The following is a 26,577-nucleotide window of genomic DNA, read 5'->3' as shown; positions in this document are numbered from 1 at the left end:
ATCATACCCATTGATCTGGAGAGCAGGTCTGCCTGGAGACCTCAGCCTCTGGGGTTTGCCACCTGGAGAGACATCCGGTGCCTTCTGCTCTGGGCCAGTGTGGGCGGGACGCTGGGGCAGCAGTGGGCTTGTCGGAAGGTTTGGGGCCATTAGGAGAGAGAGAGAGGCCTGTTCCGATAGGAGAGAAACACACAAACCAACCAGCGCGTGGAGCCTGAGAGATCACAGCTGGGTGTATCTTTCCCTAAGTCCTTAGCTCCCTAAATTTAAATGGATTTCCTTTAGAACTGGAGCTGCTTGTGTTACTTTGGGAGATGGCCTTTGGAGTCAGACATGTGATCTGACTGATTCATTAATTAGAAGCATCAGGTTCAATGTACAGGCCAATGGCCTTGATTTTATGTTCTGGCTTTTTCAGTGGCGTTTGTTGTATCCCCTCAACCCGATCGGAGGACCAGCAGGACTGGACTGTTATAGAATCTTTGAATGGCATGTTGGTGATCTGTACTCCTTTCAGTGCTTTTTAGGTCGAGGTTAACAGGTCACTAAAATTAACTGCTGCCTTCACTCTGGATTCATAGGAATAGCACCCTTAAATTTTAAAGCTGTTACATACAGCGGTATCACACAATTGAAGTTAGGCATTGAAGGTTGCTTGCTTTCGAGTTCCTGGTATTCAGCCGGACTCTCTCCTCAAAGGAAACGCTTCTGTATTAGAGCCTGACCATCGATATTGAAAGCTTACAGTCTGCGCTGGGAACAGGGAGCATCATGGGTCTGTACCATCCCGTCATGTGTATTGGATCTTTGTTTAGATTGATCCTCTGTGATTTTTAGGAACTTGGGGAGGGGGGGAGATGTGGTTGTCCTGAATGATGAACCTGATCTTGATAGTAGCAAAGTTGTGAGGGAGACTGACTCCTCCCAGGTCCACTGCCTTAGTTAAACAGCAATGGTGTAGAGAGGAAAAAAAAAAAATACTGAACAGGGAATCAAGAGGTCTAGAATTAGTAACCCTGTGACCAAGGGCACATTGATGTCACCTCCCTGAGTTTCACCTTCCCTGTCTGTAAAAGAAAGGGTTTGAACTAGCTGACATCTACAGGCCCTTCTGATTCTGGGTACTGAGAATCATGTAGGACCCCGGACCGGTGACAGAGCTCGGCCCCTCCTTCCCTCTACGAACAGCCTGCTTTTCATTCATCTTGTAATTACGTCGAGTTGCCAGGAAGGAGAACATCCCTCTAAGGAGTTGTTAAAGTTTTATAGCAAATTCTATAAATTCCTCTTTCCTGCTTTCTGGCCCCAGATAAGGCTTTATGTGTCCCATCGCTATAGTGAGGTCGGTATAGAGGAGGAGAGACAAGGCAAAGTGTGAACACACAAGTGGGGTGGATGGGATGATAGTTACTGCTCAAGGCCATAAAAAAGGCCAAAGTTGAAGATACAGGGGCCAAAATTATAGATTAGGTGGATCTAAACAAACCTTGGAGTGGCCTCAGATGATAGGTTTAAGCAGTGAACCTAATGATTTAGGGAGAATACCCATAATCCCTTTGAAGCAATCTTTCTGCATCCTAAGTACCTCCTTTAGCAGCTCAGGGAACCTGAGCTGGTACTCTGAAATTACTGCCTAAATCCCTCAAAGCATAGGATTTCTGATTCCTCATTAGGGACGTACAATCGCGTTTACTAAACTGAGCGCGGCCTTTTATTTCATGAGTTGTTGAATACATAAAGCCTGATGGTGTAAGCTCCAGATGTGCTGTGTTAGGGCAACGCCGTCGGTTTTTAGTACATTTTATCGGGTGTGCAGGCATTTTTGAAGACTGATAGGTCTCGGGCAGGGCTGTCTCAGCCACTTGCCAAACATACCTTGGGTGGCAACTTTTGCATCTTTTCTGATGTCAGCCCCGCTTCAGGATGAGAATTTGTGTCTCTGACTTCTCCCTGCTGCTGCCATGTGGCTCCCATGTGGCTCTCTAAATTTTTTTTTTTTAATGTTTATTTGTTTTTGAGAGAGACAGAGACAGAAAGCGAGTGGGTTAGGGGCAGAGAGAGAGGGAGACACAGAATCCAAAGTGGGCTCCAGGCTCTGAGCTGTCAGCCCAGAGCCCGACGCGGGGCTCGAACTCACAAGCTGCAACATCATGACCTGAGCCGAAGTCGGACGCCCAACCGACTGAGCCACCCAGGCGCCCCTCCCATGTGGCTCTCTTGAATTGCCCTGGGACGGTTCAGCAGAGCCCTTGGAGTAGAAGGCAATGTTTAGCCTGTTGGGAGCATGGGTGGCGGAGTCCAGGAAGCAGTGTTTGAATGAAGTAGTGGGTCTGCTCAGGTGGCTCACACACCTACTTCCATCCTCAGAGATTGGCGTATTTCAGGTGGTCCGATGTTTTTTCTGCATTTCTGTCTCCACCATCTGCCTAGAAAGAAAGATGTGCAGGAGTGTTTGCATGTTGTGGTACATATCATCTTAGCTTGTAATTCAGGTTTCTTAGACCACCCTCAAGTGGTCTAAACCGTGGGCATCTTGACTCAGGGACTTCTGAAGTCGCCAAAGAGGGTGTGGGGTGGTGAAGGAATACAACGCGTCACTCTTAACCATTTGTTGTTTGCACCGACTGCAGCCATGTCCGGCACCTGTCTGCCCTGTGCTTAAGCTTTTAAATTCCAAAACATTGTTTCTAGTTCCCTGTGAATGTGGTGACATTCCCTGGGATAGTTTCAATGACACATCCTAAGCTATTTCAATATAAAGGAGAAAAAGGATCTTAATGTTTAGGCTCCTTTCTGCCTACTTCGAGTTGGTTTTCTAGGAGCAAGGAGGGGAGTTGGTGACAGGAGCTTGTAGGCATGAATGGGAAGCGGAAATTACTCCTCGGATTAATTGCTGCTTAATCTCTGTATCAGCCATGAGTTTCTTGCCTTTGGGGGATACCAGCTTTGCACTTAGTATTCTTGAGGTTGTAAGGTTGGACCGGATCTGGAAGGTGCAGTCGCTGGCCACCTGTGGCTCGTGGATGCTGAGGGCTGTCTGTGGAGGGGTGCAGCAGGGTGACTGCCCGCAGGGCTCACTGCCGCGTCCCTACCCCTCCTTCCCTGGCTCAGCTGTGTCCGTGTTCATTTCAGTGTCAGTGACAGGCTGAATGTGGCTACTGCTGATTCTTTTCAGGAAGGATTGGAGGATTCAGAATATAAGTAACACAGTAACTATTGTATACCTGAAACTAATACAACACAGTATGTTAACTATACTGGAATTAAAAGAAAAGAAAAAAATTCAAAAAGAAGCGGAACCATATAAAAAACAGAATATAAGCAACACAGGAAGGATTAAGATTCATGATCACTCCAGGGGCGCCTGGGTGGCTCAGCCGGTTAGGCGTCCGACTTCGGCTCAGGTCATGATCTCGAGGTTCGTGAATTCAAGCCCCGAGTTGGGCTCTGTGCTGACAGCTCAGAGCCTGGAGTCTGCTTCAGATTCCATGTCTCCCTCTTGCTCTGCCCTCCCCTGCTCATGCTCTCTCTCTTCTTCTCAAATATAATAAACATTAAAAAATTAAAAAAAAAAAAAAAAGATTGATGATCACTGCAAAGTAATGTTAGAGCAGAAGATGACCTTTCCAGAAAAGAGAGAGACTGTTCGAAGGGGCTGAAATTAAAGGGGAGGCAGAGATCGTCATGAGACGTGAGACACAAGTATCTTTGAGTTTCAGCTCCTAGCCTCTTTCTGCTAGCTCCAAAGGAGTGAGGAGGGAACTTTCCTGCAGGAAAACTCATAGTGCCCGGAGACATGTGTACTGAACAGATCTGATAGGACTCCTCAGTTTCAGGAACCGTAGAGTTGACCTCCATCTACTGGCTAGGCTTCCCTTGACATCCCCACCTTCCTTTGACCTCTATAGAGAAAGGCCTTCATTGCTTTGGCCTGGCTGAGCAGCAGTTACACATATGACCTGCCCCTTCTCAGTGATGGCTGTATTTTAGCAAGTAGGCAAGCAGACTTCACTTGGCAAAAGAGATCCTTTAGGCTAAGAAGAAACTATGCAAGCAAAAAGGAGCCCGTTATAAGCAGGCAGCATTCTTGGTGACCTCATCTTCCTCCCAGCTCGGGTCCAGTTGGAGCTGTGCATACAGGGCAGACTTCCAGTTCCTCCTGTCTGGGACTCACAGTGGCAGATATAAATAGACCAAGACTTTGTCTGTAGCCATTGTTCCCTAAATGCCCATTGTTTCTGGATGCAAAGTGGCTGCAGCTCCCTCCCTCCCTCTCTCCATCTCTCTCTGTCCCTCTTTCTGTTTCTCTCTTGTTCCCTCCCTCCCTCCTCCCCTCTCTCCCTGCCTCCCTCCCTGCCCCCTCCGTCTCTGGGTCTCTCTCTCTTTCTCTCCTTGTGTAGAGATCTGAATCCCAGCTCTCATTCCCTCAGCTGCCTTTGCACTTGCCTGGGCCTTAGTGACAAACTGGGAGAACTGGCTTCCTGGGCAGAGCATCTGAAAATTGTAGCCTCGGGTTCTGACTCCAGTGAAGCTTTTGTCCAAGTGTTTCCATGATATATCTGTGGTGAAAGTGAGGATATGGGGATCCAGCGGTGGTAAAATCAGGAGGATTTGTAACTGGTTGAGCAACTGTACCCAAAGGGTCTTGATGAATGCGCCCGTGTCAGAATGATGCATGGTCTCTGGTGTTATGGGGCTCAGGACTTGGTCATTGCCTTTTCAACATTTTTATCGGGGGGTCAGATTGGAGAAGGACACATAAAGCATACTTACTGAATTGCACATGGCACAGAGCTCATAGAATGAGGACAGATTCGTGATATAAAAATGATCTCCGCACGTGGAAACACGGATCCAAACAAACGAGGTCAGGTTCCATAAGGATAAATGTGAAGCCTGACACTGAGGTTAATAAGATTCAGTCAACGGGTGCAGAACTGGCTGAACTTCAGTCCCTGTGGAAGAGTAGGCCTGGGAGTGCACTCTGAGTGGCCTCTGTCGTGTGGCTGTTGGAAAACCCCGTGGCCGGCTGGGCCCACAGAGGTGGACCGTGTAGGGTGATTGTGTCCTTTTCTCTTGAGAAGTATGATGTTGGCCTGGCTCAGGATGCTCTGTAGGAACACGGGCCCACAGGAATGCTTCTGGGTAGCGGGGGCAGATGGGCAAGAACCATACCGTCGTGAATGGTTGAAGGACCCACCAAGGAATTTGAAAGCCTGGAAAGAGGCGGTGACCACGGGATGTTAAAGCCGTTGGTAAGCCGATAGCTGAAGAAAGTTTAAACCTGTATGCGTAGCTTCAGCCTCCAGCACGAGGGGCAAAGGCTAGAACTCATTAGAAGGCAGATTTGAGCTCAGTGTGTGTGATCACTAAGAAATCATTATTGTGGTCCGGGAGGGAACCTGAGTGGTCCTCACAAAGGACCAAGCGACTGAATGTCTTAGGAAGTCAGGTGTTGTCCTAAAAGACCACCGTGGGCCCTTCTGGGAAGCCTGGTGATTGGGTCTCCGGTCCAGCCCTACCTCTGATTGTCATTGCTCCTTACCACACAGTCCCTTGTCCACCTGGGGAGCCTGGGAAGGCTACGTAGGTAGAGCATATAGCTTTACTGGCTGTGGTTGGCATGTTGAGAAGCTTTGTCCCTGCACTCGGCAAACGGGCTTACGTATTCTTATTTTTCACTGCGGTTTCCCTGGGTTGAAGGCAGACAGTTGCACTGTGTGAATGTGTGTGCGTACGCGTTTTCCTTCTGTGTCCAGATTTATTTATTAAAAGAAAAACACATCTGCATAAAAAAGCCTTAGAACACAGGAAGAATGTCCACTTTGTTTTTCTTTCTGTAGCACCAAGACATGTGGGGTTTCAGCTTCCTCTGAGGGGTTTTTGAAGACCGGCTTTCATCTCAGACAAGGCTTTTTCCCATTGGAAAAAAACGGTCCTTTTTTGGTTTAAAAAAATGTATTTGTATAATGTATAAATAAATAAGAAAGTCGAGGGAGAATTTCCTTTCAAAATTGATGGAAAAATGCTGCTTTCTGAACATCATTAATTGGAAGTTGCTGGATCTTCCCAGCCCACTTCTCCTCTGCTCTCTGGCCTTTATTCGGGTTTAAGATTTCCCAGTATTTGCTTCCTCTGCGTTCTCCTCTCGTTGCCTCTCTTTTCCGTCTCTGCCCTCCTGCCTTCTGTCTTCCGTGCCAGCTCTCCCCCTCCTCCTCCTCTCCCAGCTCCTCTCTGTCTGCCCCCCCTGTGCACCCTGCCCCCCACCCCTTGCCCCTCTTCCTTCTAGCCTTTGCCGGGCTAGCCTTCAGCCACTGGAGCCCTCGCTGCAAGAGGCCTGTCTCTGTGTTTGTTTCCTGCGTGGGAGGGAGAGGCAGGCCTTGAGAAAACAGTTCAAAAGTGCAGAAAAACTTTACCTCTTCCAGCCTAAATAAACGGGCTCTACTCCATTTGTTTGCCCAGATTTTTCCTTTGCCCGTGGAGAAAACTCCTCATCCTCCACCTTGATCAGCCTGGCCTGCCTGGTGATCCTCATGAGCCCCCGCCATGCCTGTCTTGCCCCCAGACCCAAGTGTCAAGTGGGCCCCGAGCCAGGGGATTCTGGGTAGGTCTTGCGTTGGAGCCTCTAAGAGCTCTGGTGACATGACTGCTCTCTGCAGAGGGTCTCAGGGATTGAGGTGCTTTCCTTCTCCAGGAAGAATTTTCTCTCTAATAAAAAGGATGGGGGAAATAGAAAGACATGTCCTTGTGCTCAGCATTTCTCCCTGCCTGGCTTTAACCTCTGCTAATAGGTCTGGGTAGAAAAAACACCTGGCTTTAGTGTCCGAGGATCTGGGTGCGAGTGCTGGTTAGACCACGAGACCGGCTTGACTGTCTCAGCTAAGTCACTCAGGGTGGTGGAGATGAGAGTGCACACTTCGTTGTTTGCAGGGTCATACTGGAGTTTGGGGGCAAACGTTCTGCAACAGGGGAAATTCTGTTCCGATAACCGTGCTGGAAATTAAGAGGCGGTGCACTGGGGGTGGGGGGGGGGGGCGGGGGGCAATTGAAGTGAAAATAAATTGGTCAGCCCAGTTAACCAGCATCTCCGGGATCTCAGGCTGTGAGGCATCGAAGACTGATACGTAAACTAGGAGTGGTGGAAGCAAGATGTAAGATGTCACATATTTCCCTGGGTCGTCTTGGGTGGGGTTATCTTGTGCCACATGGGTACCAAGAGCCAATGGTCCTGTCATGGGGATTTCAGTTGAAGGCAGGACAGGAGTTTGCCCTCACAGAAGTATGAGACGGGAGAAGAGCCAGTAGGATCTCCTGTAACTGTCTGCAAAGCCTTGGGGTAGAAAGGGGCCGGTTCATGCTTTCGTCCTGAATAATGTGGAAACACGGCCGTGTGTTTTCCTCCGTGGTGTTCATGACAAAGAAGTTGCACAGTTTGGGGATGTTCAGGACTTGTAAAATGTGTGATATGGTGGGAATCAAGTGTGATCCTGCCCACAGGAAATGATATGAAACGTGACGCACTCTGTAAATGGCTTTACATGATCATTTAAGAACTTTTAGTTTTTCTTGAAAATACTCTATGGAGCCGGACCTTTTATGCAGGCATCCTAATCTCAGTAGTTAAATCGCGAGAGAGTCAGTCCATTTCAGGGCACGTGATTGGGGTCAAGTGCAGCTTGGGTTTGGGCAAGCTGCAAACCTACAGAAGAGAGTTTTGAGCACAGAATTACCATTTTGTGTTGTGGCACATTGGCTCTAAAGTGGCACTCTTAGGAAGTGCTGAACACCAAAAGGCATCTTCGGTGCATTGGATCCTGTAGCTGTGAGGTCTTCTCCTGGCAGGACACATTTGAGAGGCTGTTGCTGCAAGAAAGATTCTCTCGTTTGCAGATTTCCCACTTAGTCTGGTAAAACAAAGAGCCAGATTCAGGAGATGTCAATTTCCAGTGACCTCTCAGAATCAGATTTTTTTGCATTAAGTTTTTCATTTTCTCAGTTGCTTCCTTGTACCTGGGGAAATGGCCAGAGGCCTTCTCCTTGCTGTCTCTTGAACATCAAGAAATAAAATTGTGTACATTTTTTATTTGTTTGTTTGTTTTTGTTTTTAGTCTTGGTATTTTACAAGACACTTTTTAGTTCAGGTCACCAAGAATTTACTGAGCACCTACTATGTAGTAGGCTCTGGCATTTTCACACACGCTTAATTTAATTTAATCTCATCCTCACTGCAAGGAGGGAGAGAATCCTGGGTAACGAAAGAATGCTCTGTCTCAGTGGTCTTGGAGACCCTGTCTCTGGCACTTTCACTTGGCCAGGGCTGCTAGAAACAAACAAACAAACAAACAAACAAACAAACAACATGTGATTTAGGAGTCCTTCCACTTGTTCTGATATTTCCTCTTTCAGGCCATTTGCCCAACGTTTAGGGTAGGAGAGTTGAACTGTTCTAAGGAAAGAGCAAGAAAATTTAGCTGTAGGGCCCAGGGGGCAGTTCTGTTTTCTGGCTCAGATTCTGGAACGGAAGAGCCTCTCTGGGTTTCCCTGAACACCTGGAATTAATTTGGGTTTTGCTCTGACTTCGAAACATTTGCTGAGGTGGAGGATGGTGGAGGGGGTAGGAAAGAAATAAATCCAGTGATTAAAAATAGCTTTGCATGTCAGGTGCCTGAACGGATTTGGGAACATGCCTGCAATCCCTTTTGTCTGGCAGGTCTGAACTCCGGCGCTGCCGAATTACAACTGCTTTCATTTGTTTTTCCTGCTCCCCTACCATGTAATGGTCAAGGGCTCATTGGAACCATGTGTGAGCCTGGTGAGTCACCAAATCCTCAGGACTTCAGCGGTAATAATGTGTTAAAACTCCTTTTGGGGGATGGGGCAAGGGTGGATGAAGGGAAGAAGGGAGCGGACTGAAGTCACTTCCTACAGATGTTCGATGTTCAGGAGTCCTCTCTGCAGGCTTCTTTTCCCAGGCCCGGCTGCAGGACCCGAGGCCGCTGTCCCAGTGCGCTTGGGAGCGTGCTGTGCCTCGCCAGGACCATCTCTTTTGTCCCGAGGCGGCTTCCCCCTGAGAAGGGGCGCATACCTCTGCGCTGGCATGTCGTACCCGAGAGGTGTGCACTCCCCAGTGGCGGTGCACCTTGGCAGTGCAGCCGAGATGCTGTCACTGGAGACTGGCTTGCAATTTTGGTCACTCACGTCATTGGAGGGCGGATTGGGGATTTTCTGTACAACTTCTTCCCCCCCCCCCCCCCCCACCCCGCCTTTGGAACTTTGGAATGGTTTTTTATTGGCCGGTGACTCTTAGGAGATTGGATATGTAAAGAGAAGGGCGGAAGCTGTGAGAAGTCTGTTTCAGAGTTCATGGTGTCCCATTACTTGGGGGCAGTGATGGACCGTTTGGTAGGGATGGATGGCTCCAAAGGGCACCACGCCATATGTGCTTGCTGGAGCAGAGTCTTGCTTGCTCCTCACTGCCGTCACATCATTAGGTTTATGATAACAGAGCCGAGGGGCTGAGGAGGGACATCGATTTCCCTTCATTGCACTAACCACAGCCGGAAGCTTTGTGGAGTATAGGATCTAGGGCCTGCTACAGGCTTTAGACTCAGGAGTGTGGGAGAAAGAGGATCCTTCCAGGTCTCTTCATGCCCAGTTCCAATCCACCCTTCCGCAAATGAGAGAGAGGGCCGTGGAATGGGTTTTGAGATTCCCTTTCACATTTTTCAGAGATCCCAGTGTCTTCACTGGGGGAAGTCCTCTGAGAGACCAGTGACAACTTTCCAGGAACAAGCCGCTCTGGAGTCAGTTATCAGTTGCTGGCCACAGCCAGTTTTTTCTATTTCTATTGATCTAAAAGAGCAAAGATGCCTTCCGTCCCACACTGGGACTTTCTAGGAGGCTTGGCACTCCCCTTTGGATGCTTCCCAGGAGCTCCAGCCTTTTCTTGAACACTCCAAAGTCACAGTTAGAAGTTCATGCGGACCAGGAACAATGATCCCTGCAGTCTCTTCTGGTAGGACACGGGAGTCAAAGGCACTGGCTTACCATCCCGATTTGAGTTCCTCTCTCTCTGATCCAACTTCCTCACGTTCCAGATCATGGTAGTGCTGCTTGAAAACAAGTTCTGTGGTTCAGATGGGCCAGTAAATAAAATGTAAGCACTGTGGAAAGTAATCTTTATCATCTTTTTCCCGGAGTTTATCTGTCTCACGTAAGCTTTCACATTATGGTCCTCCTTTACCTAGAGAATGTCTTCGTGACAATAAAATATCTGTGGGTGAGAGGATGTGTGGCCTGGGATGAGCTTTACTGTCTTCAGTGTGTGAGGAAGGAGGCGAAATAGAACGGGTAGTGTTTTGATAGCTTTTGAATGGGATTTCATTGTACTATTCTCTCTACTTTGGTGTATGTTTGAAAAGTGCCATAAGGAAAATTCAAAATGCTCTGAGGGATGTTAGACCTATCAACAGACCTCTTTGTAGCAATGCACCGATTAAGTGACTTATCCAGGGTGATTATGTTAGTGGCAAAACTGGGATAAGAACCCAGGGATTTTGAGCAACAGGCTGGGTCAAGCCCCCTGCACACCCCCCACGCCATCTTTCCCCCTTGTCTTTGGGATTCTCTTTCCATTTGGGACTGTCGTTCTTATTTCCTCCCCCTATGAACTGGAAGATTTCTTCCTGATTTCCTTCACTTTGAGAAATATATTTCACTAAGACCTTATGTAACTAATGCACCTTATATGATGCACGATCATATATCAGGGTGACTCAGGGGTGAACACAGACAGGGAAGGAAGCCAGGTTGTCATTTAACTTGGGTACTTTGTATGGAAGGAAGGAAGCGTCCCTACCCGTAGCCCCGCAAACAAGGACAAGACTACAGTTGATTCTGTAAATGGCTTTTAATTATGTCTTTATGGGGCTAGTTTTTAGGTCTGTAATTATTTCCTCGAATGTATCTAATTGTCAAACTAAGAAATAAACTTTAAGTTTATAATTATTTCCTCAAATGTGTCTAATTTTCAAACTAGGTAATAAAAGTCCAAAAAAAAAAAAAAAAAAAAAAGAAAGAAAGAAAGACAAAGAAAGAAATGCAAGTCCCATTTTCTCTCTCTGAGCTGTCAGACTTTTAGTTTTCTTGGATCTCTGATCTGTTCCTGTTTGCTGCAGCAGTGGAGTAGAGTAGAAAGAGCTTGGATTGAAGAGTTCAAAGACTGGCTCTGTGGGGCACCTGGGTGGCTCAGTGGGTTAAGCATCCAACTTCAGCTCAGGTCATGATCTCACGGTTCGTGGGTTTGAGCCCCACGTTGGACTCTGTGCTGACAGCTCAGAGCCTGGAGCCTGCTTCGGATGCTGGGTCTCCCTCTCTCTCTGCCGCTCCCCTGCTCTATTCTGTCTCTCTCTCAAAAATAAACATAAACATAAAAAAAAAAGGCTCGCTGTGTGATTTCACGCCAGTCTCTTGCTCCCTTGGAGCTCTGTTTCCTCATCTGTAAAATGGGTATCCTGTAATATCTTCCCAGGAGCCTCAGAAATTTCCCGGGTGATATTGTGAAATAGTGTTCATGGAAGATCTTTGTGGACAAAAGCAGCTTTTGGCTGTAAGGCATGTTATTCATTCTTGGTGTTTCTTTCAGGCTGCTCTTCCTTGGGACAGCACTCACCACACACAGCTAATTATCATGGTAACCTGCTGGGGTTTGGCCAGTCTGATGGTTGTGTGAGACTGTGTGAGACTGGAATAACGCACCTGGCGTTTCTAGCGCTTGGCTTTGTCTTTCATCACCTAACCCTTCCTTTCCCGATGCTCCCCTTTTCTTCTGTAGTTTGAGAACGGTGAGGGGAGAAACATCTCAGGCCAGTAAGGCCATGGCCTGACTTTTCCCAGAACACACATCACTTCAGGCTTAGATTCTATGTAACATGGTTGATATGAGCCATTTGGTTTCAAACGACTTAAAGGGATGGTATGAAAAGTCACATGAAAACGTCTTGCATGGGTTCTTGGACATCGAACAGCCCTAAACTTTGAGTTGCGTATGAGTGAATCGAAACCCTTGTTCTGCGTTTGACTTAAACCATCCATGGGGTGTGTATAAGCTGTTGTTCACGGGTCAGGCCGCAGTGAAAAATGAGCAGATGTTTCCATAAGTTCAGAAGGCCCCTGGTTCGTTATGCCCTTACTGATTCAAGTAGTGCTACGTGCTCATTTCCGCCTCGATACTGTACAATCTTGGTAAGATGGAGTTTGGGACTATTCCTTATTCCCTAGCTTCTGTACAACTCTTTTCTCCAAAACTCGCGGTGATTCTTAGAAATATTAACCCACATGTAGGGTCCTGAAGGAGAATCACTGGGTTAGAAACCTGATACGCTCATAGTGTTTTCAATTTCTAATGCATCCTGTTTACTCTTCACTGTATTGGCATAATATATCTTCAGGTCAGGTTCTCCGCATTTGGAGACAAACGTGTTACTTAAATTCAAGATACTGTAGGGGCGCCTGGGTGGCGCAGTCGGTTAAGCGTCCGACTTCAGCCAGGTCACGATCTCGCGGTCCGTGAGTTCGAGCCCCGCGTCAGGCTCTGGGCTGATGGCTCGGAGCCTGGAGCCTGTTTCCGATTCTGTGTCTCCCTCTCTCTCTGCCCCTCCCCCGTTCATGCTCTGTCTCTCTCTGTCCCAAAAATCAATAAAAAACGTTGAAAAAAAAATAAAAAAAAAATAAATTCAAGATACTGCCAATAGAAATATTAACATGAAGGCCATTTTAGTACCTGTCCATGAAATAGAATTAGTTAATTTCTCTGGGGGAGGGCATTGATTAATTTCTAGATGCCATTCCTAAAATTAGAAATATTTGGTACCTAGTGCAAAAATGTTATAATGGGTAATGAGACCAAATGTGGCAGGAATGACAGGGATGCCTGCTTGGGCTACAGCAGGTTGGATTCTCCACCCGTGTGATGATGTCATTATTATTGTTGATCAGTGTAATTAATAGATCTGCTGTAGCCACGGATTAGCAATGGGGGGTGGAGATTTTGCGTTCATATTTTGTACAAAAAGAGTTTAATATTTGAGATTAATGTCTGCTTTGGAATGTTCATCGTCTTTTAAACACAGCGCCCGTCCTGCTAATAAAGACGGGCCTGGCTGATTGTTCACTCGCTTGCAGAGGAGGTTTGAATTTTTTGAAACCAGCATTCCACCCATTTTAACAAGGGAGAATAGCTCTGATTTTTCTGTCTGAATCCTTTGGGTCCAGGAGCAATGACATGCCTTCTGCTGAGCTCATCGAGTGCAAGTGCAGGTGTCCCAAGTTTGTGGGGTTGGCCTTTGCCAGCCAGCTGGGCTGTGAGCACTTTTCCAAAGGATCCAGCACTTTGTGTCCTGGGCCAGGGACAAAGCCAATGGGTGCTGTACAGCTGCAGCTGACAGCGTGTGGACCAGGCTTTTGGAGATGGCATTGAGGTGGACAGGTGAAAGTAATTCCAGCTGCTTCTCTTGGAGAGAGCAAGCGAGAGCCTGAAAAGGCTCGTTCCCTAACAGGAAGCAGGAACGTGCATGGAGAGTTGTCAGCCCAGCAGTCCTGTCCAGGCCATACTTCCAGAGTGTGTGGAGTTATAGGAAGCAGACTCCAGGAAACCTCTTTGTCAGGCTTTCTGCTGTCATCCTTGGCCTTCACATCACCTTGGCATCTTCTGTTTAGAAAATGCCTGGGGCCTCCTAGCCAATCTCCTCCTTCACTTCCAGCTTGCAGGAGAACCACTTTGTCCGTTTGGCCTGGACTGTATTTTCCACATGGGTTGTCCCGGCCAATATCCGCCATCAGTAAAGTTCTTTTCATCGAATCATAAATCAGTGGAGGGAACAAACACACAAAACAAAATACACACCGTTCGACTTCGTGGGTTTGTGCTGGACAGGCGTGAAGGGAAGGAAAGTTGGTTCAAACTGGGATAACACTGAATTCACTGACCATTTGTTGATTGACTCGCATGTTCTGCGTGCTGGGAGGTAAGGATGCTACATTTGGTCGTCCCTTTCAAAAATAATGCTCTGGGGTTAAAGAAAAAGTTACTTTCTCTGAGGTAAAGCTGACTTCGACTCTAAGTGGAGACACTTCTGGACCTCGCACTTAGCTGTTCTTGGGTGTGTGGAGTAGGCACAAAGGGGCGGCACTGATGTCTCTCTTGGTGACTCATGTGATTACTCCATTGTTTGAAGGGCTGGATGTTATGTAATCAACATTTGATCCGCTCCCCCCCCCCATTTTTCCCTCTTAACAATCTGGGATTTTCCATCATTTTGTCAACCTTCCTGGAGGCATGTTGGTTTTTCCACTAGATTACTAGATGTTTGGGGGCATTGTCCCAGGGCAGCCCAGACTCTCCACTCCTTAGACCTTCAGATTCACCCTCCGTGGCAGGGCCTGGGGAGCAGCTGCAGTGAACCCTTCTGTCCTTTCAGGGCAAAGCTGGACCCCAAGCTGTTTCCTGACAGCAACCCCCAAAGCAAACCAGAGGGCAAGTGCTGGCTCTCCTTTCTTATAATGTAGTTTCCATTCATTTTGATATTCAGAGGCAATATGTTTGCTCCTTTTTGCAGAGGTCATCTATTGTCATCTTTTCCCTTCTGTGTTTCCATTTTATTCAGCCAATAACACATTCTGTGTGTCCAGGGAAGTTTTTTAAGTGGCCAGGGTTTAGAGATGGCTAGTCGAGGAACTTCTGCAGTAGCCATGCCTGGAACTCAGCCATTGAATAAGTCATATGATACACTCCAGATTCAGGGTGAGGAAGAGGGCTTCTGGAAATTACTGCAATAAAGTGTAATCACTGCCTAAAGATCACGGACGGGATGGCTGGTAGGAATTCTCAGGTCATTTCTTTGCCGGTTGGCTTTTATATAGGAACTTGTGCCTGTGTTGAATGCAGAGAATTTTTACCGTGAGCCATATTTGTGGATCTTTGCTTTGAACCTGTTCTCCAAGTACTAGAGTGATTGGACATAGAGATAAAAATGTAGATGGATGTAGCCAAAGACGACATGTTTGCAAATGTACAGATTTTGATACCTTACTCTTCCTCACCACCTACAGAAATCAGGTTTTATAGATAGTACCTCCCATATGAACTTCAACTTTGTCCACCTACTTTATCTGTGACACCGTCTCCCTACTCAAAGCCACCATAATCTTTCACTGCAACTAATGCAATAACTTTTTACCAAATTTTCCCACCTGTATTCATAGTCACTGCCTCAACCATTCTTTACAGAATAGCTAAGGTGATCTCTCTCTCTCTCTTTTTTTTTCTCCTTTTTTTTTTTTTTTTTTTTTTTTATTGTGGTAAAATACACCTAACGTAAAATTCACCATCTTGACCATTTTTCAGTGTACAGGTCAGTGGTGTTACAGACATTCACAATGTTGTACAGCCATTGCCACCATCCACCTCCGGAACTCTTTCCATCTTGTGAAACTGAAACTCTGTCCCCGTTAAACTCCCCCGATTCCTTTCTCCTTCCAGGCTCTGGCAGCTACCTTTCTGCTTCCTGTCTCTGTGAATTTGATTATTCTGAGTACCTCATATAATTTGTCTTTCTGTGATTGGCTTATCTCACTTAGCCTAATGTGCGGGTTCGTCCCGCGGAATAAGACCACATTGCGTGTATACACTAGATTTTGCGTATCCATTCATCTCTTGATGGCCACTTGGGTTTGCCTCCACATTTTAGCTATTGTGAATAATGCTGCTGTGAACAGAAGGATAGGAATCTCTCTTTAAGACCCTGTCTTGACTCTTTCGGATATGTAGAGAACTCCTAAAACTCAACAACAACAACAAAAAAACCTCAGCAACTCTGTTAAAAATGAGCACAGTCTTTGAATAGACCTTTCTCCAAAGAAGATACAAAGTTGGCCAGTAAGCACATGGAAAGATGCTAGACATCATTAATCATTAGGGAAATGCAAATCAGAACTATAGTGTGGGGCCACTTCACATCCATCAAGACCCCTTAACAGATTCTGCGCTTGTCTATTTCCTCTCTCAAACAACTGTCCTTGGGGGTTCTCTGCTCCCACTGCATTCATTTTTTTGATACTAAAACAGGCAAAGTTTCCCCCATTTCACAGCCTTTATTTGTGCTTCTCCCCCTTGTCTAGGACCATGGTCATCAGGATCCCCTGGATTGTGTGTTAAAAGCACAGATTTCTGGGCTTCCCCCTCTCCCCCAGAGGTTCTGATTCAGGAGGTCTGGAGTGGGGCTGATATTTGCATGTGTAACAATTTCCACGTGATGATGATGCAGCTGGCCTGGGGACCACCCTTGGAGAACTACTGGTCTAGAGTACTTTCCTTTTTTAAACTAGTATGCATGGTTTAGATCTCTGGTCATGCACGTCTCTTCTCCTAAGGGAGACCCTTTCAGGTTCCTCCAGCCTTGCCGGAATTTTTGTTTCACGTTAACATCTCATCTTCTGCTTCTCCTTTGAAGCCCTTATTGACATCTTCGAATGTTTAATTGGGCAAATGGTTTAATAATACTGAATCCCCTGCCAGAATCTGATAACCCAGCTCCAGGAGGGTAGGGATCATTTCTGTTTTCTCTTGATTCCTTACACATGACAAGTGCTCAGTTTTGTCGAATGAATGAATGTTGTTTCCTCTTCATAGGTAACTGGAAGCATGTAGTCACAATAACACTCAGTGAATGTGAAGTGTGAGTAGGGACTCTGGGTGAATTAATAAAGCTACACAGAAAGAATAAGCTTTTTTTTTTTTTTTTTTTTTTTTTTTTTTTGTGAAGGATGCACATCATTCTAGGCAAGAGTCAGGCTTTTTTTTTTTTTTTTTTTTTTTTTTTTGAGGGGCCTAGCACACTGTGGAAAGCCCCCCAAATTTCACCTGCCCTGGTGAGGATGTTAGTATAGTTATTTCTCAACTTGCTTTCTTCAGACCATTCATGTCCTATTATATCTTACGGGTGGTTAACTACCTACTAGTTTTTTTTAAATTGAGATATAATTGGCATGTATTAGTTTCATGCGTACAATATAATGATTTGATATTTGCATATATTGCTTAATGATCACCATAGTAAGTCTAGCTAACATCCATCGCCCGTGTTGTTTTTATTATTCATAGGATATTTTTTTTTTTCTTACAGATATGGAATGTGCTGATGTCCCACTGTTAACTCCAAGCAGCAAAGAAATGATGTCTCAAGCGTTAAAAGCTACTTTCAGTGGTTTCTCTAAAGAACAGCAACGACTGGGAATTCCCAAAGGTATGTTGTTGATAGAAAAAGAGATGGGATCAGGCCTTTAGGTGAGGTCAGTTTTCTCACCTATAGAGTGAGATAGACATGATTGCTAATCATACTTTGGTCAGTGCCTCCATGCTAATGTTTTCCCATCTGCCGGGTTTGACAACTGCCATCTTGGTCTTAGGACAGTGGTTCCCAAACTTATTTGCACATGAGATTCAGGATCTTCAAAGAATCCCCAGCCGGGGGCCATGTCTCAGACCCACTAACATGCAATTCCTGGTGGCATCAGTATTTTTGAAGCCTCTCAGGCAATTCCAAAGCACAGACAAGCTTGGAAAACACAGTCTTCAAGTCATTCTGGGCCATCATTGGATGAACTCAGCGAGCTACATTCCTTGGAATTTAACTGATCGCTCTTTTCTTTTCCATGTACTTTAGTGAAATGTGTTTATACTTGGGTGTTCTCATCTGAAAGGGTTTATTTAGGAATGTAAGGGGACTGGAGTTGTCAGAAAGGACAAATGACTGGAGAACACTTAAGCCTTCAGCAAGCAACATTTCCTGAACAATTGAGAGCAGAAAGAATACTTTTCTGTTGAGTAAGAGTAACACTGTCTATTGCTTCCAGCCCAGTCAGACCCCCATGTTAGATTCTGTGAATGCGTCTCCATACCTTCTCTCGTGTATGTCCTACTTTCCCACAAACCTCAGCTGACAACAATGTCCAACATCTTATCAAGAACATAAAGCAGAATATTCACAAAGGGAATTCTGACCACTGGCTTGCCAGCATCTCATAAAGTCATCTGCTAGATTGAAGGGGGTGACCTTGACAGCAGGTCTGGTGTGAGCACCACAGCCTGCCGCCCTCTGAACTCCGTGAGGGCCACGCTGATGTACTCACGTTCCACCTCAGGCCACGTAGGAAGAGTATGTATTGTCTGTTCTCTGATGCAGTTCCATCCTTGCAGGATGTCTGGTGTGATGAACACAGGCATCTGATAATATTGTTATTAGCAAGTACCGTTTGACTTACTGTTACTAGTTGCTATGATTATTACCAGTTGTAATTAGCCAAGGTAAAAATGATTAATAATAATGCCTCAAGTCAGTTATAACGGTGAAGAGCAGGGGCAGGTGAGTGCAATCTCTAGAACAGACTTGACTGTCATTATTGCTATTAAAGAAGCCATTTTGTTTCTTTGTCCTGACTTAAAAAAAAAAAACTTAATGAAAATAAGGCAGTGAGAGAGGAGCTTCGTGAATTTTTTAATGAAGGGTGGAGAATACTCATGTATTACTTTTTGGTCGATGATAGTGATCTCCTGACTGGCGAGATAGAGAAGTTGGGGATGTTGAGTGTTGGGGGGGAGTATTATAAAAGGTGCCCCACAACATGCCTTTATAGGCGGGTGCTTCCTAAATCTGTAAATGAGAGAACATCCTCAGTACATTCAGATCCTTTAATGTCCTGTCTGGGGCATGGGCAAGAGGTAAAACGTGACCTGCTGGATCTCCCTTTGCTCTCTTTCCTCAGACCCCCGGCAGTGGACAGAAACCCATGTGCGGGACTGGGTGATGTGGGCTGTGAATGAGTTCAGCCTGAAAGGTGTGGACTTCCAGAAGTTCTGTATGAATGGAGCAGCTCTCTGTGCGCTAGGGAAAGACTGCTTTCTCGAGCTGGCCCCGGACTTCGTCGGGGACATTCTGTGGGAACATCTCGAAATCCTGCAGAAAGGTAACGGTGTGGAGGCCGGGTGGGGCTGCTGCAGCGGTAGGTGAGGGGACACACCCAATGGTGGGACATCGATGCCATGATGTGTGGGTGTCCCCTCGAGGTCTTAATACGGGCTGTGGAGGCATGTCAGGCTGGCGTGTGGCAGGTGCTTAATAAATGTTAGTTTCTCTTTCTCCTATGTATTAGGGGTCCAGATTGTAATATTTCACAAGGTTGCCCTCTGGACGCTTCTTGCGATGCAAAATTCTCATCTCCGTCCTTATCTTAAACTCATGTTCTCTTCGAGCAGTGTCTTCGGCCAGCTCCAAGACAGATAGTTGTTTTTTTGTTTTTGTTTTTTTGTTTTTTGCCTGGCAGTCTTCATACCCATTCCCTTGATCCATGGCAGTGTGGTACCTGTCCACATCCTGCAAGAAAGCTTCGATGCTCGGAGCTAACTAATAAGACCGGCTTCCCTGCCCAGTAACGGGGTTGGGGTTACAGCAGTGTGGTATACCTTTGTCATCCAGAACAGACACCGGGGTCATGTCAGGATACCATGTTGCAACCTTGTAATGACATGGCCTCCCCTACGAGCCTCTTCCAACCTTTTTGGACCAAGTGACTCATGTACCACAGTCCTGGCTGAGTATAGAAACAGCAGCAGGCGGCAAACTTGGGTGTTTTTGCACTTATTTTTCTGAATTTCTTCTTAAAATAAATTGCAGTTACCAGCAGTCAGCGGTGCCCTCCAGCTGACTGTAAGCCTAGAAGCCTGGTGGCCTCTCTGACCCAGGCCCACCCTTTCCCTGTGGTCACCAGCTCCAGCCCGTGGCGCAGACGCTGGGGGCGGGGAGCAGAGCTCCGGATTAGAACTTTTATTCCATATAATACCTTCCTTTGTTTGAGGAGATTTTCCACTCCGCGATGCTCAGGAGAGCCCCAAATTAGATTCCTCTGGGCTCAGAGGTGTTATCTTCCTTCTCCTCAGCCTCTGCCGGAAAATAAATAAATAAACGCAGTCAAGAACTAGATGAATCTCGCTGCGGCTACCACACCTGAGGCCTGAGGACGGCCGGGCACAGGCTTCCCGAAACCCCGACATGTCCCTGTGACTGCACAAACACCCACTCCTACGTGTTGACACGAGTGACCTGTTTATAGAGGGAAGAGATGGGGCAGGCTCATAACAGATCTGATGTAACCACTGGCGTATAAACACAAAGGTGGATTCTACCAGACCGTGTAACCCAAATATATTCTACTGATACGCTGTTTCCCTCTCTTGAGCTCCATGGAGTCGCCAGGTGTTTCTGGAGCGTTTGTGATCACAGCTGTCGTTAATAACTGCGCAGCACCTCCTTGTTCCCCGAGTGCTTTCAAATACGTGTTGTCTCTGGATTCTCAAAACAGCCCCGTGAGATGGGAAGAGTAGCGCGGGTGCCGTTGGTGTCCTCATCTGTAAAATGAGGGCAGATTAGGTGGTTTCCTCTAGATCGCTCATTTCCTTAAACGTAGGTCTTCTTTGATTGAACTTCCTGCCCTGCCTTCTTTGTATAATAATATGGACTCCTGCAGGAGCCTCTGGGTCCCTAAGACAGGTGTGGCTTACTTGCTCCCCGCCAAGGCATAATGGAATAGAATTTAGACAGATGGGGAAAATAATTGAAGATGTTTGCGAACACGAGTCCTCTCGTCCTACCCATTTTCTACTGGGAGAGGCAGTAAAGAACCATCTCCCTTCAGATCCTTGAAGAGCTGAGCAGCATGTTTGCATGGAGGCTATGGCTTTTGTTCTGTAATTAAACTAGAGCAACAGAACATAGCTGTTTGGGGTGGGGTGGAAGGCCAAAGGTACAGGGATGTTTCAATCTGATAAGCTGCTAAAGCAGAGTTTAATCATTTTATCTCGACTGGGAACTGTTTTTTTGGTGCAGGCATAAACTTGTTTTCCCAGCAGTCTCTGCTCCCAACAAGCTATCAGGTATCTGAGGAAAAAACCCAAACCAATACTCCCTCTTTATGTCTGATTCTTATGGTGAAACAGAATCAGACCCCTCCGTACAATGGCTGAGGTCGCGGCACTGGATTCCAGGGTAATGAGAGGATCCTGAATTTACCTTCGTTCAGCGGAGACCTTGTCTGTGCTTAGTTAATTCTCCTACATTCCTTTCTCCTTCCAAGGGGAGTTAGCACTAGGTCACCAGCAGCAGTTGGTGATAACTGTTTTCTTTGTACAAGCCCTGCCACATCCACCAAAGAGTCACCTTACCAGTGTCCTGTTCTCCTCTGGGCCCACACTTGAAATGTGGGGGCGATTGAAAAAACACAACACAAAAACCAGACTTCTGTTAGAAGAAGTTAAAATCAACCTACCTAAAGATTGTAATATGTTTCTGAAAGGTTTTGGAACGCATCAGCCTGAGTGTTGGGCACCGATTCTGGTAACTTCCCAAGCCTCCGATGGTAATGTGGTACACACGTCCATTAGAATGAGGGTGGAATGCCTTCCCAGCCCTTGGAGATTACTCACTGGTGTTCTTTCCAAGATATTAAATACCATTTTGCAGCTACTGAAATAATAGACTTAGCCATACTTTTGTGATCTCATTTCTAGACAAGGCCCCAGTCAGGGTAGACTCAGACACCAGCTCAGTTAATGAACATGCAGATTTCTTAGAAGAGGGACTGAGATCATTGCGGTCCTTGTGTCCAAGGTCCTTTTAGGCCAAACGTTACTTGCCCGTTGACCTCTTTGTTTCGTTCCTCGCCCTGTCTGTTACAGAGGATGTGAAACCATATCAAGTTAATGGAGTGAACCCTACCTATCCAGAATCCCGCTATACCTCGGATTACTTCATTAGTAAGTTCACCTTTCACTCGTCTCCTGTGGTTTTTTTTCTTCCTATGATGGGGACCTAGGAAAGGATTCCTGTCCCAGATGATCTCAGGCTCCTTTGTGGTAATTCTGTGGACAATAATATTTTCTTAACTGTAGCCTGTATGTTATTTATTTTGTTATTCCCACAAGGCACAAGGCTTCAACCTATTTACATGTTGATGTTTTTATTAACCTGCAAACTCCTCCACACCAGGATCTCTCTCTCTGATACCTTCAGCATAAAGGTCATGCAGAGAGACTACAACTTGACCCCTGAACTTTGACCTCATTTGATCCCGTGTACCATGCTGGCCATCAGAGGGTTGGGTTAGAGATATGGCTGTGGCCCTTTCTCTTTCCCTTTTACTAGCAGATATGACAACCTAACCATACTGGAGAGGTGGCCAGAAGAAGAGAATTAGGGTAGGGCTGTTCTTACCTGATGGCCTTGCTTTGGAAGGGAGTCTTGAGCAGGTTGTTTTCATTTTACCAGTTTATTATGATTTTTATTCTAATAACAACAGTGGCATTCACTCCAAGATGGCAAGTGTTGGTAGGCAGTTTACACATACACTCTCCTTTGATCTTTATCACAACGCTCTGAGGAAGATTGCAATCATCCCCATTTTAGAGATGTGTAAATTAAGCCAGAAAAGGGAAGTATCTTGTCAAGGAAGTATCTTGTTCAGTAGTAGAGCAAGGTTAAACACCCAGGCCCTCCTGACTTAAAATATGTTCCTTTCAATCTCTTAAGGTAGTAAGCTTGTTTTCAGCTTGTGAGGCTATTGTAAATGGTGAAGATGTGCTTATTTTAGGTGCAAATTGGCCCTCTCTCCAATGGCACATGCTCTTTTTTTCCAGGTTATGGTATCGAGCATGCTCAGTGCGTTCCTCCCTCGGAGTTCTCAGAGCCTAGCTTCATTACAGAGTCCTACCAGACTCTCCATCCCATCAGCTCAGAGGAACTCCTCTCCCTCAAGTATGAGAACGACTACCCCTCGGTCATTCTCCGGGACCCTCTGCAGACAGACACTTTGCAGACGGACTACTTCACCATCAAACAAGAAGTTGTAACCCCAGACAACATGTGCATGGGGAGGACCAGTCGTGGTAGGTCCGATTTCTTCTCTAGAGGCTCTTGGGTTTCCGAGAAATTACCTAACTTTGTGAGTTTTCCAGGTCCCAAGAATAGGTAGATATTAAGGGCTTTCCAACCTGGAATTTTAGCCAGGTCCACCATCATGACAAAGAGCATGGTGTCCATGCTGGAATTGGCATGGTGACCAGTCACATTTCTTACTTGGGTAAGATATTTTATTAAATAATAACTGGTTGAATGTGGTGGTTTTTAAAGGTGTGATTTATCTTCTTTGGGAGAATTTTGCTTCAAGAAGACACAACCAGTTAAAAATGGTTCAGGTGACCCTCCTGGAAAGCCCTGAACTCCACATGTGCCCTAGTGTTCCTCCTAGAGTATTTCTGCATCAGACCGTAGACCCTGGCTTGGTATCTGAATGACCTCTCCTTCGCCTGGGCTCTCTAGCCTCCGGTGACTTCTTTGGTTTGGGAAGACACAAGATGGTTAACCAGTGGATTATTTGGAATCGGTCATCAGCAGTGTGGTGGAAATGTGTAATATTTAGCTAGAGGACCAGGGAACAAGGTGGCCAGAGGCTTCCAAAAGAAGGTACTCTTGTTGACACGACTCTTAGGACAATGATAAAACATTCACTGACAGGGAAGTAAATGTTTCAAGATAGAGCTGACTGACTTTATAAAGCAAAGAAAGGTCAAGCACACCCGAATTTAAGATCAGGACATCAATACTCAGAGGCACAAGCCCACCTTGTGAAGTGTCCAGATTGTTTTGTTTCTGAGAAAAGTAGTCTTCTGTCAGGAGATATTTGTTCGTCGAGGAAGAATGAGCTGATTTCTAGAAAGTTGGAAAAAAAAAAAAAAAAGACTTCTTCCAATGGATAAATGGAGAAAAATTACAAACAGGAAGAGGAACAGGAGAAAGCTCCTCGAGCTGGTGCTCTGAGCACTTCGGCCACAGAAGACAGGCTGGGCCGGCCTCGGAGTGATTTCTGCTCAGTGATGAATCCCTCTGCTGCCTCTTCTGAGCCTCTCAGAGGGGAGCCCAAAGACCTCTTTACTTTGAAGAATCATTCTACAGGCACCAGGGGCCATACACATTGTCATCTTCTTTGAGTGTGAGGCTTACACTTCCTCCCAGCAGGCACTTAGGGTAGGCAGTAGGCCCTGCAGAGGGAAAGTCCCTAGCAAAATCTGAACCTGTAATCTTCCGTCTTAGGGCCCCAGGGTGTTTGTGTTTCAGACCGAAGGGGATGGGTGGAACCAGTTTTGCCTTCCCCTTTCTGACTCTTTTTTTTTTTATTTTTGGGTGCATGTCTATTTAAATACATACACACACATGTGTATGTGTGCACTTTTTTTTTTTTTTTCCAGGCAGGTCAAAGCAGTAGAACTCTTTCTCATGGGGCTTTCTGTACATACATGCGATGAGGCCGAGTGTGAGGGCTGGGCTCTGCCGTGGCATAACTTCGGGTAGCTCTGCCGTCACGCTGTTTTTAAATTGCGTCTGGCTTTGCGCTTGTGTGATTGTCCCTTCTCCCCCTTCTTCTCTCGTTCTTGGTTTTGGGCCCCAGCATCCTTCCGACCCCACGGTCAGTGACTGTGGACCAGAGAGTGACCCGGACGAAGGGGCGCGAGGTGTTTCTCTCTGGCCTCGTTCTCCTTCCCTTACGACAGACTGACCACACGAACTGGGGAGGAAGACCATTTTGCTCATGGCTGCTTTTTTGCAGTTGAGAAGTTCTGCAAACATGACATCTTCCAGGGGCTGATGGAAACGGCCATGGTGTGATTGGTTCGAATGAATGCATCACTGTTAGCAGATTATTAGTAGTAATAATCGTGGTATTCGTGTACAGCATTATAGTATACAAAGTGCTTCTGTGTCCCACTTATTTGGACTCTGAGTACTGTCTTTGTGCTAGTCTGTGCAGCGGGTTGCTGTGGGGCTACCCCATCCACTGTTCAGAGTGCTCTGAGGTCTCTTTGGTGGAGTCCGATAGCTTTGGACGGAACTTGCTCTAAGCCATTTCTCCGAGAAGCTTGCCAGTGGACGTCTTCGAGAGCACATGCTTCCCTGCATGAGCACAGTAGCATAACTGAGTGCCTAATCCAGTTGGATTCAACCCATTTTTGGAGAAAATACCCGTAAACGAAGGTTCCCAGCTCCAGGATTGTGAAATAGAGCTAAAAGAAAGCAGCCTACTGCCATAAACCACAACTCTCCACTGAGTTACATTTGGCTCATGTTTGAGAGGCTGCCAGAGGGTGGTTATGGCCTAGTTTAGTGCCCTTGCTTATTGGGGCTCCTTGGAAACTCAGCTCTCCTGCTTGTGGAAATTCCATTCTCCATGGCCTCCAAATATAAAAGTGACTGACGGAGGTAGAATCGGCTCAGAGAGATTTATGTATCAATACCACCTAAATATTGGCGACTCGGGTGGGGTGTTCTTCATGAAAAATTCTCTTTCTTCGGCTTTCTATCGGTGTGTTTGTCTCACAGAGAAATTGAATGACCATTAAGATGGAGAGCTGGTCTTAGCCAACACCTTTTTATGAGACACCACAAAATTTCCTGTTCTGTTCAAAAGAAGCTATTGCATTCGTGTTGTAGGCTGTTTTCTTGAGTCTTATAATGTGAATTTTCTGGAAAAGACAATTCTTTCATTTGTCATAATAATAAAGACTTGCAAACGTGCCAGTGGACTGGGTAGGCAGAGCCAGTAACCCATGGAGCTCTTTGGTTTGACTTCTGAAGATTACTCTTCTTCGAATGGATGATTTGAGGAAGGAATGAGATTAAGTAGGTAAATAACTACCTTTCTGTTAAAAGCAGTATTGGAGGGGATAAGGGGCTCAGGAAATCTGTAACAGTGGCTTTACAAAAAAGTATATATTTAGTTGAATACCTTTTATCTTGGATTTTTTGGTTGTTTGTTTAAATTTTATGAGCAACATATCTTCCTTCCCAATTAGTATATATTTAGTTTCAGTTTGGATAACATAATTAAATATTTGAATTACACTGTGCTAACCACAACCCCCACTATTATGAAGGGGAGAATACACCAGAAACCCACCAGTGTTAGCTTGTATAGGCCAACCTTACTCTGGGCTTTAAGCTTTCTAGTGGACCAGCCACCTCTGAACAACTGAGAGTTGACGTAGTATTTCTGCATATACATTTGTCACATCCTTTTGCCTCTTGGCTAGTGCTGAATCGAGATGGCCATTTAGTCTCCCGTGATTTAGTTTAGGTTGTCTGAAAACTATCTGGAAGGAGAACATAGAACATATTCCTGTGAGCTTTTTAGCTTTTAGATACATTTATTTTCCTCCAAATTATTTATTTTTTTGGTTAGTCTCCTTTTTAATGGCATTTTTGCCAATGGAAATTTCTCTAGGAGCTATTATGCAATCATAGCAGCTGTTTATAACCTGGTTTGGGAAATTAATGAACTTGCATGATCTTGTGGTCAGTTAAGAATGCCTGAAGCAACTCCTAGAGTAAAGGATTTCTGACATTGCTATGGACCTTAACTCTTTAATCAGCTCCTTTGTTTTTTATTGGCCACACTCCCCCAGTGAAGTATAAATTCCAA

General features: G+C 45.9%; 1 protein-coding gene across 6 annotated transcripts in view; it reads left to right on the top strand.

Annotated features, from left to right (window-relative positions):
* ETS1 (ETS proto-oncogene 1, transcription factor) overlaps positions 1–26,577 on the top strand; it is a 133,239-nt gene that overhangs the window by 82,697 nt on the left and 23,965 nt on the right. For 5 of the 6 annotated variants that reach the window (XM_058687293.1, XM_058687288.1, XM_058687289.1 and 2 more), the window contains 4 exons: positions 17,181–17,300; positions 18,820–19,020; positions 21,785–21,862; positions 22,742–22,990. In XM_058687293.1, the coding sequence (XP_058543276.1) occupies positions 17,181–17,300; positions 18,820–19,020; positions 21,785–21,862; positions 22,742–22,990 (648 nt within the window). Of the gene's footprint in view, positions 1–8,702; positions 8,813–17,180; positions 17,301–18,819; positions 19,021–21,784; positions 21,863–22,741; positions 22,991–26,577 lie in introns of those variants that run through there. The other variant, XM_058687291.1, reaches the window with a different exon arrangement.

Source organism: Neofelis nebulosa, chromosome 10 (genome assembly GCF_028018385.1).
Source record: "Neofelis nebulosa isolate mNeoNeb1 chromosome 10, mNeoNeb1.pri, whole genome shotgun sequence".
In the NCBI taxonomy this organism is placed as follows: Eukaryota; Metazoa; Chordata; class Mammalia; order Carnivora; family Felidae; genus Neofelis; species Neofelis nebulosa.
The sequence above is the reverse complement of the archived record's forward strand: the minus strand, read 5'-3'. Positions and strand labels throughout refer to the sequence as shown.